The sequence below is a fragment of the Herpailurus yagouaroundi genome, unplaced genomic scaffold (assembly GCF_014898765.1).
Source record: "Herpailurus yagouaroundi ecotype Mexico unplaced genomic scaffold, PumYag 215, whole genome shotgun sequence".
Lineage (NCBI taxonomy): Eukaryota > Metazoa > Chordata > Mammalia > Carnivora > Felidae > Herpailurus > Herpailurus yagouaroundi.
In genome coordinates, this window is record NW_024412446.1 from 889,885 (window position 1) to 904,420 (window position 14,536).

At 38.7% G+C, this 14,536-nt stretch overlaps 1 protein-coding gene across 4 annotated transcripts in view; it reads left to right on the top strand.

Annotated features, from left to right (window-relative positions):
• The window catches only part of TADA2A (transcriptional adaptor 2A), a 51,956-nt gene that overhangs the window by 19,337 nt on the left and 18,083 nt on the right, over positions 1-14,536 (top strand). For all 4 annotated transcript variants that reach the window (XM_040455140.1, XM_040455139.1, XM_040455141.1 and 1 more), the window contains 4 exons: positions 1,353-1,444; positions 3,167-3,324; positions 4,579-4,667; positions 6,081-6,153. In XM_040455140.1, coding sequence (XP_040311074.1) covers positions 1,353-1,444; positions 3,167-3,324; positions 4,579-4,667; positions 6,081-6,153 — 412 coding nt within the window. The remainder of the gene's footprint in view (positions 1-1,352; positions 1,445-3,166; positions 3,325-4,578; positions 4,668-6,080; positions 6,154-14,536) is intronic.

The following is a 14,536-nucleotide window of genomic DNA, read 5'->3' on the forward strand; positions in this document are numbered from 1 at the left end:
ACCAATGCTATTGCAAACAGTTTTTTTTTTTTTTTTTGAGAGAGAGAGAAAGTGTGTGGGAGTGCTCATGTGAGTGGGGGAGGGGCAGAGAGAGAGAGAGAGAATCTTAAGCCATTTCCCTCCCAGCACCCAGCCCAACACAGGGCTGAATCTTATACCGTGAGATCATGACCTGAGCCGAAATAGTCAGCCAACTAAGCCACCCAGGTGCCGCAAGATTTTTTTTTGGCAGTTCTTTTTACTTTTAAGGTGTATTCTACTAGAGATGTATAATGAAATCACTGTTTTAAAGTTATTTGGGATAGTTTCTTTCTTTGATTATGCCTTGAAATTAATTCATAGGTTTCTTTGTTACATTTTGCTTTTGATTCTTAGGATTTTATTTTATTTTTAATGTTTATTTATTTTTGAGAAAGAGACAGAGTGTGAGTGGGGGAGGAGCAGAGAGAGAGGGAGACACAGAATCTGATTCAGGCTCCAGGCTCCGAGCTGTCAGCGCAGATCCCAACGTGGGGCTTGAACTCACAAACCGCGAGATCGTGACCTGAGCTGAGTCGGACGCTTACCGACTGAGCCACCCAGGTGCCACTGATTCTTAGGATTTTAAATTTAGTAATTAGCATCCAATGTATATATTTCAGTCAGATCTCAAAATAAGGAATATTCAGAGAGGTTTAGCTTCTATCCTTGTCCTTTTCACCTTGTTTTCTTCCTCCCTTTGCCATAGGTAACCATTTTTTTAATGTAAGGTTTATTCTTCCATTATAAGAAAAATATAAATACATACATATTTGTGTTGCCCTCTTTCGTAGCTGAGTGGGAACATAGTATAATATTTATCTTTACCTTTGTGCTAAGTTTAAAAAATATATATCTCTACATGAGTTACATGGCATTTATGAGTGATAATATTTCTTGGAAACTTTTTAGCAAATGGTGGAAATAGAGGTGAGGGAGATGGACAACTCATAAGATTGTACTTCAGGGGACACCTGGGTAGCTCAGTAGATTAAGCAGCTAACTCTTGATTTCCACTCAGGTCATGATCTCACAACTTGTGAGTTCGAGCCCCAATTCATGAGTTCAAGCCCTGGGTCAGGCTCTGCACTGACAGCTCTTAGGGCCTGCTTGGGATTCTCTCTCTCCTCTCTATCCCTCCCCTGCTCGTGGTCTCTCTCTCTCTCTCTCTCTCTGAAAATAAATAAACATATAAAAAAAAGAAGAAGAATGTACTTTAGGAACCTCTCAAAACCATGAGAATGACAGTCATTTGAGTATGAATTAGCATTACATTTCAGTTTGCTGTGTTCCCTTTCTATATCTGTTCTTAGGCAAAATTTTTTCCTCCTTAGACCTCAGATTTTCCTGTTCTTGACCCCAGCTGGACTGCTCAAGAAGAAATGGCCCTTTTAGAAGCTGTGATGGACTGTGGCTTTGGAAATTGGTAAGAGCTTGGTATTAAGGATTGTCCTGCCCTAGTGGGCTCCAAGAAGAAGGTGCTGTTGAAGGGTAAAGGGAGGAGTCTTAGAAAGAGGAGTTTGGGAGCCGTATGTTACTTTCCTATTGATTCATGACTTAGAGATAAGTTATCATCCACTCTGAAATGCCTCACAGGGACATGGTGTGTTTAGTTGTCCATAACTAGGCAGTTCTAAAAGGCCACTTTGGTTTATATCAACAGGGGGAAGGTTGGTTATTTCTCTCTGAATAGTACGGAAGTTGAGACACATTAGTTACTTCTCTTTTCTAATTTTATGAATTTTTCTTGACTCTAGATATCCTTATCATTTAAGTGAGTCAGACTTTAGGTAGATGGCCATAGTTTACTTGAGACTTGAGTTTGGGAGACTTCTTATTCACATTCCCTGTTTTTAGCTTGCAAATACCTATGTCAGTCCAAGCCTAGTAGAAGTGAATAGCCCTAACTGGTGTTGCCCTAGGAGGCAGTGCGACCTAATAATATTACCACTTGCATTTTTACCTTTTGGGAATATTTTCACACTGATGATTTCATTTTGTGAAGTAGATAGCACTGACTGACTCAAAGCCTGATGATATCTATTTGGAAAACACTTTGGATGTTAGCATTTTGTTCTCAAATCCATTAGATCATTTGTTCCTCATAGGAACCCAATGAGATAGAGCAAGTGCTTTTGTTTTATACATGAGGAAACTGAGATTCAGAAAGGTTAAATTTGTGCCTCATGGGACTAGCAGATAGAACTGGGACCCAACTCCAACTAACTTCCAAACAAAACTTCATTTTGTTCACAAATAATCTGAAGCTTAGGGAGTTAAGATAATTTCTCATGAATAATTTCTATTGTTTCTCTATCAACTGTGGGTAAGACACGAAGCCTGGCGGTGAAGGTGGTAGAGCTAAAAATTATGACATGTATCCTGTCCTCAAGAAGCTTATAGTCCAGGAGGAAAATCAAAATATACATACAGATGATTGGAGTACACAAAGCAGAGCATAGGAAAAGGACAGGTTAAGTGCTGGAGAAGAAAGGGGTTGAGAGGGAACTGGAGAGCTTTTACCTCTACCTCTCCATCATCTGAGCGTAGGAGTCAGCATTCTGGTTTTGTGCATAGATTCTGGTTTTGTGCATTTATGTGTTTAATTTTCTTGAGCAAGTTTTTTAATCTCTTTGGGCCTAATTTTTTCTCTGTGAAAGTGAGATGATAGGAAGTACTCAACACTACATGGATAACGCAAGGATTAACTTACGTTGTGAGTGTTTCTAGCTTAGTGCTTGGCCTATCATAGGCACTCTAGTAAAGAAATGTTTGTTGATGTGAAGTGTTTTGTAAAATATAAAACATTATGCAATATAAAACTGTACTTATGTACATTATGAATGTTCTAAAGTGGCTTATGATAGCAATTCTTTTCCTGAGGCCTAGCTCACATGGAAATCTACAGACTTTCTAGTGATCTTCCTTTTTTTTGGTAGAAAGGAAAGGGTTTTTTGGATATTGTTTTTGTACCTTGGAACAGCAAGATTTAGCATGTCAGTTTACACCAAAATTGGGCTTATATTTCTTTCGTTGTTCTGCTGATATCTCCATGATGTTGGTTTGGAGGTATCAAATTCCAGACGTTATGTAGATGGGACTTAAAATTTGGAAAGAACAAACCTCTCTTTTTCTCACAATCCTGTAGGCAGGATGTAGCCAATCAGATGTGCACCAAGACCAAGGAAGAGTGTGAAAAACACTATATGAAGCATTTCATCAATAACCCTCTGTTTGCATCTACCCTCCTGAACCTGAAGCAAGCAGAGGAGGCAAAAACTGCTGATACAGCCATTCCGTTTCTGTGTAAGTGCCTCCCGGTATCGGTAAGAGATACTTAGCTCACCTTGGGCCCTGTTGCAGTAGCAGATAAATAGTGGTTTGGGCAAGTAAAGAGCTTATGGAAGATGGGAGGAGTTGGCATGGCAGTTACTAAGAGTCAAGGCTATAATGGGCTAAGGAGGGATTGGAATTCTATACTGGAAATCATGGTGCCCAGATCTGCAGTTGTGTCCCACCCACTCTGAGGGTTGTGAATATGTCAGTCAGCATTAATGCTTCTTGGAGATGAGATGTCCAAAATGAACCAATCTTCCAAGCTTTGGAGGGTTTATGATTATAGGTATTAGTTACTTAGGAGAGTCCAGTATTGAACTCATTATTAATCATCCCAGTGTTAAGTCCAAGAAGCAATGTGTTATTTACTTCATTTAGTTGTGGTAGTAATAGCTAATTAAAAAAAAAAAAAATCTCATGTGGCTAAGGGACTCATGGGTCTTCTAACAAAACATAACTAAACCTGTGTTGAATTATAAATGGACATCCTTCCTAAATGGCTCCCAGAGCACAAGTAATAAGATCTGAATGTTTCTTCACCACCACCATGACCCCCCACCCCTTTCCTCATACTCTAGAAATGGTTTCATAGCTGACTGACTCAAAGCCTGATGATACCTATTTGGAAAACACTTTGGATGTTAGCATTTTGTTCTCAAATCCATTAGATCATTTGTTCCTCATAGGAACCCAGTGAGATAGCAGAGCAAGTGCTTTTGTTTTATACATGAGGAAACTGAGATTCAGAAAGGTTAAATTTGTGCCTCATGGGACTAGCAGATAGAACTGGGACCCAACTCCAACTAAATTCCAAATCCTGTGGGGTTTTTTTGCTTCTCAGTTGGGTGAGATTTATAAATTGAAATTGTTCTTGAAGGGTAAGGGAGCTGAAGCAGACAGGATAAATAACTTTTGTTCTATAATATAAAAGAAAAGATCCTGGTTTTCTCTTATGTTAATCAAGTACAAATCAGAGGGAATTTCCCCATTTTATTTAGAGAATTCCCTAAGTCTTAGTTTCCTTTTTAAGGAATCAGTCTGTTTCCATTATACTTTATCTTTCTCACTTTTCCATTTATAAAAATCTTTTGAATTTTATTTATTCTCTCAGACACTGTTTTTCTCCAAACAAAAATATTGCAGGGTGTAAATGAAGACTATTTCTGTGTCACATTTTCATGCCAATACTTTATTAAGTAACTAAGAAAACCTAAATTCTTCCAGCTACAGATGACCCTCCCCGACCTACCTTTGACTCCTTGCTTTCTCGGGACATGGCAGGGTACATGCCAGCTCGAGCAGATTTCATCGAGGTAGGAGAAACTTGTTTTTGTTTTGCATGAGGCGTATATCTCTTCCCTACAGGTTCCATACCACTGAAAAAGAGATTTTTGAAGCACTGTAATTTGTAGGGCCTTAGGCAGCCACATTTTCTTCCATTTGAGTACCTTTTCTCATTTGTAAACATGTTCACATGTAAAATGTAAAAGTTCTTCAGACCAAAAACCTATTTCTTAGGTTGCAGGGTGTTGGCTCTCCCTTCCTTAATAGGTATTGGGTTCCTGGTTCTCATTCCACCCTTAGGGGGTTTCAAAGTTGTGCAGGATCAAGGGTTGGTACACTTTTCTTTTAAGGACCAGATAGTAAATATTTTCTGTAGACCACAAAGTCTCTCTTGTAACTAAACTTTGCCATTATTGTGTAAAAGTGGCATAAATAATATGTAAACAAACAAACATGCCTATACCCCAATATAGTTTTATTTACAAAAACAGGCAGTGGGTTGAATTTGGTCCAGAGGCTACAGTGGGCTGGCCTCTGTTTTGTATTCACAAGTGTATAAAGAATGATGAATGTAGATAAAAACTGTATGTTACTTGTTCACCCATGGAATTAAAAGCCATGTGAAAGTAATTATAAGTCTCTTGATTTATCATCTGAGCCACAGTTACAGTGCTGCTGGAGATAATTTGAAAGTTTAGCAAACTACAAATAATTTTGCTAGCCCTACCCAGGTTAGTATTTTGTTTATGGCAGCTGTTACTGTAGAGCTACCCCATAAATACTGCTCCTACAAATTGTACTCATTGAGTAGAATATGAACATCTACCCATTAAACTATGTAAGTAATATTATCAAATAAATAGAGCCTTCAGAAGGTAGTAAAAAGGTAAATGAATTAATGCAGATAATTTTCTTATCTAAATACTTGATGACACATTCAGAGTTTAGATTTTATGAACAGACTACTTTTAATTTTTAGTATACTAGGTTTGGCTTTATTCTTGGATTCATAACTTTCTCATATTTTTGCTGTCTCTACTGCCTGAAAGTCTCAAGATTTTTCCCATGACTTCCTATTTCTTATAGTAGTATCCTAACCTCGTATTCCATTCAGTCTTTTTTTTTTTTTAATATATATTTTTTATTTTAGAAAGAGAGCATGAGCAGGGAGAGGGGTAGAGGGAGAGAGAGAGAGAATCCCAAGCAGGCTCCATGCTCAGCACAGAGCCCAATGCAGGTCTTGATCCCACAACCCCGGGATCATGATCTGAGCCGAAATCAAGAGTTGGATGCTCAACCGACTGAGCCACCCAGGCGCCCCTCCATTCAGTGCTTTTTAACAAGTGTTTATTTATTTTCTGTTTGCTTCTAAAGCATGGCTACTGTGAAGCCATTACTCAGTGCTGATGGGTTTGGGGTGGGAATTTTTTTTCCCCAAACAGGAGTTTGACAATTATGCAGAATGGGACTTGAGAGACATCGATTTTGTTGAAGATGACTCGGACATTTTACATGGTAACATTTTATTTTAGCAAATATTTTTATTGATTGTAAAGTACATGGTGACACTGTGTTGTGTTGGTGCTAGGAATATAAGGATGAATAAAACATGTTCCCTGCCCTTATGGGAGTCAAAATCTGGTGGTTAAGTTGCTAAATTTATCCTGTTGTTGTTTTTTGACCTCAATAAAAAAGATAATTTGTGATAATGATGAGAGTATCATGTAATGATAGCTGGTTCCCAGTCTTGGACTGTGTGATCTTTTGACTGAGGCGAACCTATACTGAGGTTGAATGGCTCTCACTGCCCCCTTAGAAGGAAAGGAATCAGTGTGAACACCTTGGGACTTCAGTAGCAACTGATGGTGCTAGATGCTCGCTGTAAATTTGTTACCCCAAATTTCCCATAGTAGAGAAAAAGAATGGAATTTCCTTGAGGTTTTTTAGACCAAGATTGGGAATTTCTTGTTTCTCAGAACTGTTGAATTTTTAGCACTTCTGAATTCTCATCTAAGATTAGTCAGTCTAAGGATTTATGTCAATTCTTTTGTTAAAATGTTAGTACTTCATGCCAACAGGACTCTTAAAAGTGATGGTTAGACTTTCATTGAATCTCTTTTTTTTCCTCTTTCCATGTACATTGAACTATATATTTAAAATAATCCCCAATCTTCTTTCATTTTGTTCCAGAATTATGTGGTACAGTAGGTGAATAATGCTTCCTTGGATTCTGTATTTCCCAAACAGCATCTTCGTTCTCTCTCTTTTTTTTTTAAGATTTTTTTAATGTTTATTAATTTTTGAGAGAGAGAGAGAAAGAACATAAGCAGGGGAAGGGCAGAGAGAGAGGGAGACACAGAATCTGAAGCAAGCTCCAGGCTCCAAGCTGTCAGCACAGAGCCCAACAGGGGGCTCAAACTCCTGAACTGGGAGATCATGACCTGAGCCAAAGTTGGATGCTTAACCAACTGAGCCATGCAGGTGCCCCCATTGTTTCTCTTAAATCTGTGTCCCAGGCAGTAAAGGCAAGTAGAATCCTTGTTGACTTGTAAATCAGGTTTTCATGATGCATTAACTGGGACTCTGTCACTAGAAAGGGAATTTGATTCTTCTCTCCATAGAAGAACTATTTAGTTATTTGTTACACCAGAGCTGGGACCAGAAAGAGTCTTCATAAAAATTTTATCTTCAGGATTTGCTGTCTACATATTTCTTAAGCTGTTCTCTTCTCAAAATTTCATTCGTCCCCTTTTCTCCCACACAACTTTAAGGAAAGTTGAAGTGATATGGATGGAACAAAAAGAGGAAAGCTTGAAAGCAAACCACTTGAGCGTTCATTAGATGATAACACAGTATTTGTTCAGTCTTCCATGTCAGCCTTCTTTTCAAGCCTAGTAACTCATGTGATGGTCTTTCTCACCTCATCTGGTGTCTCTTTGAACACAATGTGCAAATTGCCATTCAGTATTTCTAATACATACCAGTTTTCATTAATTGTATTGTTTCCTGGCTTGTATCTTTCTTATTCCTAATGCAAAAACAAAAAACAAAAAAGCTACATAAACATCAGCCTTTGAGATACTATTCAAAAATACCTGCTTTTGAAAGTCAGAATTTTTTATGCCAATAATGGCTCAGCTATGTCAAAGATTTGCCAAGTCACTTCTCCAAGGTCTTCAAATTCTTTAGCTTCAACATTATCAAGAAAACGGTAGTAATGGTTGGTATTTAATTTCACTCTTCATTCTTTGTAGAAGCAAAATTTGCAGTTTCTTCTGGTGCTTTTGTGGTCCTTTCTGTAATTAGTGGGGGCAACAGGAAAAAATCAGAAAGAAGCTATTGATTAGCAATTCTTATTTCAGTTAGCATTTCAGACCTATAACATACTTGATTTGTGTTCTTCCTACAATTTCTACAGCCTTGTAAGTCATTTGATTCTAGTTAATTTGAATTAGAATCGAAACATCAGTTACTGATTGTTACATATAAAGCAGCTGTAACACAATGTAAATAATAATCCCTGCCTCCTTTTTCCCTCTGCCTAGTAGGGAACTATAAGATGTTGAGATGGGTGCTTTTTTTTTTTTCTTAAGTTTATTTACATATTTTAAGAAAGAGAGAAAGCACAAGCAGGGGAGGAGGAGGAGGAGGAGGAGGAGGAGGAGGAGAGAGAGAGAGAGAGAGAAAGAGAAAGAGAAAGAGAAAGAGAGAGAGAGAGAGAGAGAGAGAGAGAGAGAGAGAATCCCCAGCAGGCTCAGTGCTGTCAGCACAGAGCCTGACACAGGGCTCAAACTCACCAACCATGAGATCATGACCTGAGCCAAGATCAAGAGTTGGATGCTTGACTGACTGAGTCACACAGGCGCCCCTAGATGGGTGCTTTTTAAAAGATGTTAACATTTGAAAGAAGTTTGGCAGTGCTTGAGATCTGAGGGATGACATGCTGGTACCACAAAAGAATGCTTTGCTTATGGCTCTAGAGTTCTTATATTCTCTTCTCTGGCAGCGTGACCCTCTGTCCAGTGTGACATTTGTATGGTCCCTGAGCTGAATGCTTTCTCCCAGAACACTCCATGAAGGGGAGGGACTGGAGCCTACAAACACTCAAGAAGGAACAAGAAGGAGCTTTTTAAGCATACTTAGAACAGAGAGAGGGGCGCATATTTTGTGCAGTGATTCTACCTCAGGCTTGCTTCTGAGTCACTGTGATCTTGGGCAAGTCCTTGCAATCTTGCTTGCTGTTTCTTTGTGTCCACTGCCTGTAAAGAAGGGGTAACACTGATTAGTCAGAGTGTGAATGTCTCCAATGAAAGATGGTATATAATTGAGATTGGTATTATTACCATTCCATTACACCATTATATTTTCAATATTACTGAGCATTAATAACATTCCTTTTATGTTCCCTCACTTACATAACTACTGCAAGGAAACAGACTGGCTGGGTTTTGTATTCTATGCCAGAGCTGATGCCACCAAGCCCTTTTCATCACCCAAAGACTTTTGCTATGATTCATGGAATTTGTCTAATATGATGGGTTTGAATGGTCCATTATAGAGGCCTGGGACACAATGGAGGTTAATTGCATTCCAGCCATACCAGAAGGCTGGGCCTGGAGAGGATACTGCAGGTGAAGCAGTGTCTAAGGAAGAAAATAAGGAAGTTCTGGGATCCCTAAATGACACCATCATATATTTTACTGAAATAAGCAGAAATTATTGGTTCAGAAAGAGAGATGCAGAAGACATAACTTGGCACTCTACTGTATCATGGTATGTTTGGGATCTCAGTGCAGATGACACAGTATTGTACCTTTTTTCTGGGGGGCCATCTCCCCCTAGTCTGCTTTCATTTGGGAAAATATCTTCTAGGTTTATGGATTCCCCTTTCCCAGGGTTTCACAGGCTCTAAAATCCTGAGTGCAGCATCTTCTAATTGCTGTCCCATAACCTAGGCAAGCAACAGGCATTATGAGCTCCTTGCTATGTGTTGGGTTGGTGTTTTCACCACTTCATAGGGTTGCCCATTAGGACAGTTTACACTCCCTCTTTTTGGAAAGCTAATTTCAGCAAAATTTCTTGACTAAGCATGGATACTTCCCTGCCTTCCCCCCCCCCCCCCCGCCTTTAACTTCTTTGGCTCATATCATCAGCCTTTAGATCCCTTAATGGTTTGTAGATCAGAGGTCCAGCCTTGTCACTACATATTACTTACCTACCTACTGGCAGTGCCCTTTCCTTTAAAGGCATGTAAAGCATGTAAAGTTTTGTGATATTTTAGACATAAATGTTACTACTAATGATAGCTATTACATATAGCCCTTACTGTTTGCCATGCTAAGCCTTTCACAAATGTGACCTCATTTGATCCTAGCAAAACTTTGTGAGTTCAGTATCATCATCATCATCATCATCATCATCATCATCATCATCATCTCCATTTTATAGATGAGGAAATTAAAGAATGGAAATATCAAGTAACTTGCCTAAGGTCATTTAGCCTGCTAGTGGCAGAGCCATCTCCAGAGCCTATGTTCTTAATACTGTTCTATGCTTATTGTCTTTACAACCTTGCATTTTTGTTGCTGGATTTTTGTGTGTTTGTGTTTGTGAGATGTCACATTTGTTATAGCTTCACCACATTGCTCAGAAGTAGGGGTGGGTATTTTCTCATTTTACATTCAGGAAAGTGCACAAAGGACTTTAAGTGACTTGCCTAGGCTTCCTAGTTCCTGACTTTAACCATTAGGTCACATAGTCTTCCTTCCCTCCTAGAATTAATTGTGTACATCTTAACCAGAAGGTTTTGGGAAAGATGACTTTTAAAAAGCTTTGCTTCTGGGGAATACCTGAGTCACAGGTTTGTGCACAGGATTTTGATTGGCTTTGTTGCAGTTAAGGCCTCTGAGTTGGTTTTCTTGCCAAGCAAGCAGTAAGTGCCTTCTGTCAGGAAAACAGAGACATGTTGCCAGCTATTTTGAACAATGTTAGAAATACACTGCAGTGGGAAGGAACTGCCTCTGACTTCTGCCCACTTCTTGAAATATTTTAAGGCTAGCCGTTTGGAAACTTTGTTATCAGTCCCCATTGTAATCACAGGGAGACCATTCTTATCCCAAAGCTGAGGTTTCAGGAGTGAATAGGTTAGGGGTGGTTTGGGTTTGTTTGTTTTTAATGATCTCTGGTTCTTTGCCCGCTTTGCTGGAACTTCCAGTCACTTTAAGTAGAATGTGAACCAAGTGATTCTCATTCTTTCATTGTCTGCCTTCTCATTTCTGTCTGCCTGCTGTGCTGTGGTCCTCCCTGGGTTATTCATGTAGTTGAGATTTTCTAATCAGTTGCTGCTATCTGTGTGCTTTATAAAGAAAAGAGACAGCTTCAAATATGCATTTTCCTCTGGGAGAATTCCAGTTCTCCATTTGTTTCTGTGTGTGCCTTTCCTTCCCTTTGTTCTCCAGAACCAGTTGCACAGTTCAAACTGCTGAAATGATCCAGCAGTGAAACCAATCATCAGTACTTATAGATTTTTTTTGGTAACATAGTCTCTTTGTTTTTTTCCTGTTTTTTGGGCTTTTGTTTTTTTTTAAGTAGGCTCCACCAAAGTGGGGCTTGAACTCATGACCCTGAATCAAGACCTGAGCTGAGATTAAGAGTTGGATACTTAACCGACTGAGCCACCCAGGCACCCCTTTTTCCTGTTTTAATTAAGTCATTCCCACCCAAGTCTCAGGAAACAATGTGATAAGATGTTAACATCTTAGAAAAATTACAGAAATGTGTTTTCAGAATTACCAATAATTTCACTGGACCTTCAAGTCATGTTTTTCCTATTGAAGTCATCTTGTTAATAGATAGATAAATGAGATAAGATATACAAAGAGCTTGGAACGTGATAAATACTCAGGGTGTGTTAGCTGTTTACTTAGTTTTTTGTGTTGTTGTTTTTGGTTTCTCTTTCTGTCTTGAACTGTTGACTACGTAATTCCATTTCTCATCTGAAAAAGAGAGTCCAATATAAAACCTGTGTTTGGTTAGAGACATACCTTCTCCCTGATCCTACCTGCCTATTCCACCACACAGGCATGTAAAGTGCATCTCCACCAGCATAGCAGTCTGGAGCCTATCATTCTACAGCAGTGTGTTAGAAAGCAATGGCAGTATATGGGGTATTTCATGGTACTTGGGCTTTTATATGGAACAGCCCTATAAATCAAGAATTCACTTACAGAGAGAGTCTTGCCTAAAAAAAAAAAAAAAAAAAGGTTTTTTTTTTTTTTTTTTTAAGTTTATTTATTTATTTTTAGAGAGAGCACAGGAGGGGCAAAGAGAGGGAGAGAGAGAATCCCAAGCAGGCTCCATGCTGTCAGCACAGAGCCCAATGTGGGGCTCGAACTCAGGAACCGTGAGATCATGACTTGAGCCAAAATCAAGAGTCAGATGCTGGACCAACTGAACCGCCCAGGTGCCCCTACCTAAAAAAATTGAAAACCATTGCCTTAAATCTTGATTCTGATACTATTGATTTTTTTTAATTGTGGGCAGTTGTAAGGAAAAATAAAGGAGTGTTGTTTAATTTTTGAACTTACTAGAAATGAACAAAAAATCCATAGTAGTTAATACTTTTTTCTTTATACATAAACTTTAAAAAATGATGCATCCACTCACCTCTTCACATCACCCAGCTAGAACTTACGTTATTTTTATCTCAGACTCAAGGCAGAATGGCCTGTATAAAATATTCCTGGTCATTTCCCAGTGATTGAAGTTACCTACATATATAGTACATTTGCTCATAGATTAGATTTTGTTAGATTTTGGTATTTCTTCCTTCTAATCTGAGACTATCTTGAGGGCAGGTAGCAGTGGGATACACAGTAATGAGTCAGGATGGAGTATCCAGAATTTATTTCTATTATCTTATCCAGGGATACCATATTGACAGTGCATTAGAATTGTACATTGTTCAACTTTTATTGCTTTTACTGGTGAAAGAAATTGATGATTCTAATGAGCCATTGTGTACTTTTACTTGATTGGTTCCATTTTTTTTCCTGCCTGAAAATCTAGTTTCAAGGAAGCAGAAGTGTGGGTTCAGTCTGTTCATGGAGGTACCCTCAGGGACTACTACTGGGAAAGGTAGCTGGAGTTAGAATGGGAGAAGAGGTTCAACTACAGTAGATCTAACTTGTCTGTTCCAAATAGGAACATATTTGAAAATAAGGTTTAAAAGTTACTCTAGAATAACATGTAAATCTGTGTTGATTCATTGCCCCCATAGGGTAAACTTGAATTTGTATCACACATCCATAGGCTAAACTTGAATTTGTATCGCACATCCTTCTGATGAGCAATGATATTCTATTACCTTTTTTTGTTTATCAGTATTACAGAGGCTCTAGGCTCTATTTTGAAATGAAGCTCACTATCCTGGAAGATGTGATTGTCATATCTAATAAATCCTTTGCTGTGAGACTTGGTGTGTTAAGAATTATACTACCTGACCTTTGAATAGCATATTTTATTTTTCAAAGGACACATGTCAGGTCATTATGTTTGCTCTAGAACCTCTTTCTTCTGTGAATACATTCAGTAATTAAAGTAAAACCCACCAAACTTTCAAGTTACACAAATTCTAAGGAGATAACAAGTTAACAACTTAAGATAGTTCCAGAATCTACTAAAATCATTAAATTTTAACTTTCCTTCAGAATCGTAGATTATGGATAAGAATTGTTTAATATAGCATAGTGCTAAGTTAAGTAGTCTTCATATTTTCTTCTAGAGCTGTTAATGGTTGGTCTTTATTTCATAACTTTAGAGGGTCTTCAGATTGTAAACTTGTGGGACTTTTTACTTCTGAGTGTTTTTTTAACACATATTTCATTGTTAGATAAGCCAGATTTAGAATTTCGGACTAACACAGAGGAAGTAAACATGTTGGGCGGTTTCAGTGTCTTTCCTACTCGAGGCCTTAGAACCAGACTGTCTGGGTTTGGATACCTGCTCTGCACTTAGCAGCTGTGTGATCTAGGGCAGATTGTTTTGTGTGCATGGTATATAGGGCATATAAGGGAATGGTAGGACATGAGACTGGGAAAATAGGCAGATTCAAGACAGTAAGAGGTTTTATATAATATGCGAGGGTTTGAACTCCATTGAGTAGATGGGAAGCCACTGAAAAATTATCAACAAGGGAAATACACCTGCGGATTATGCTTAAAAACATTACCCTGGTACCATATGAAGGGTTGAATTAGAATAAGGCAGGAATGGAGTTATTAAAAGAGTACATGAAGTGATCTAGGGGACACAAGATGGCTAAGCTAAAGAATAGGATTAGGGACAAATAGGAAGAGAGAAATTTGAGAGACTGAAGCATTCAGAATAGATAAGACTCACTGACTAGATATGGAGAGACAGGAGGGAGAGTCCCATTGACTTCTGTCTTGGACAGCAGAGTTTGGGGAAGAGGTAGAGTATAAGTTTGTAACTGAAGACATGTGAGTAGAGATATCCAGATAGGGTCTGGAGCTTAAAATAAATATCTGAGGGGCGCCTGGGTGGCGCAGTCGGTTAAGCGTCCGACTTCAGCCAGGTCACGATCTCGCGGTCCGTGAGTTCGAGCCCTGCGTCGGGCTCTGGGCTGATGGCTCGGAGCCTGGAGCCTGTTTCCGATTCTGTGTCTCCCTCTCTCTCTGCCCCTCCCCCGTTCATGCTCTGTCTCTCTCTGTCCCAAAAATAAATAAACGTTGAAAAAAAAAAATTAAAAAATAAATAAATAAATAAATAAAATAAAATAAATATCTGAGTGTGAGATTATATTTTTGATGGTACCCAGAACCATAGGAGTGGCTGAGTTTATAGGAATAAGGTAAGGGGTGAAAAGAAAGATGAGAAT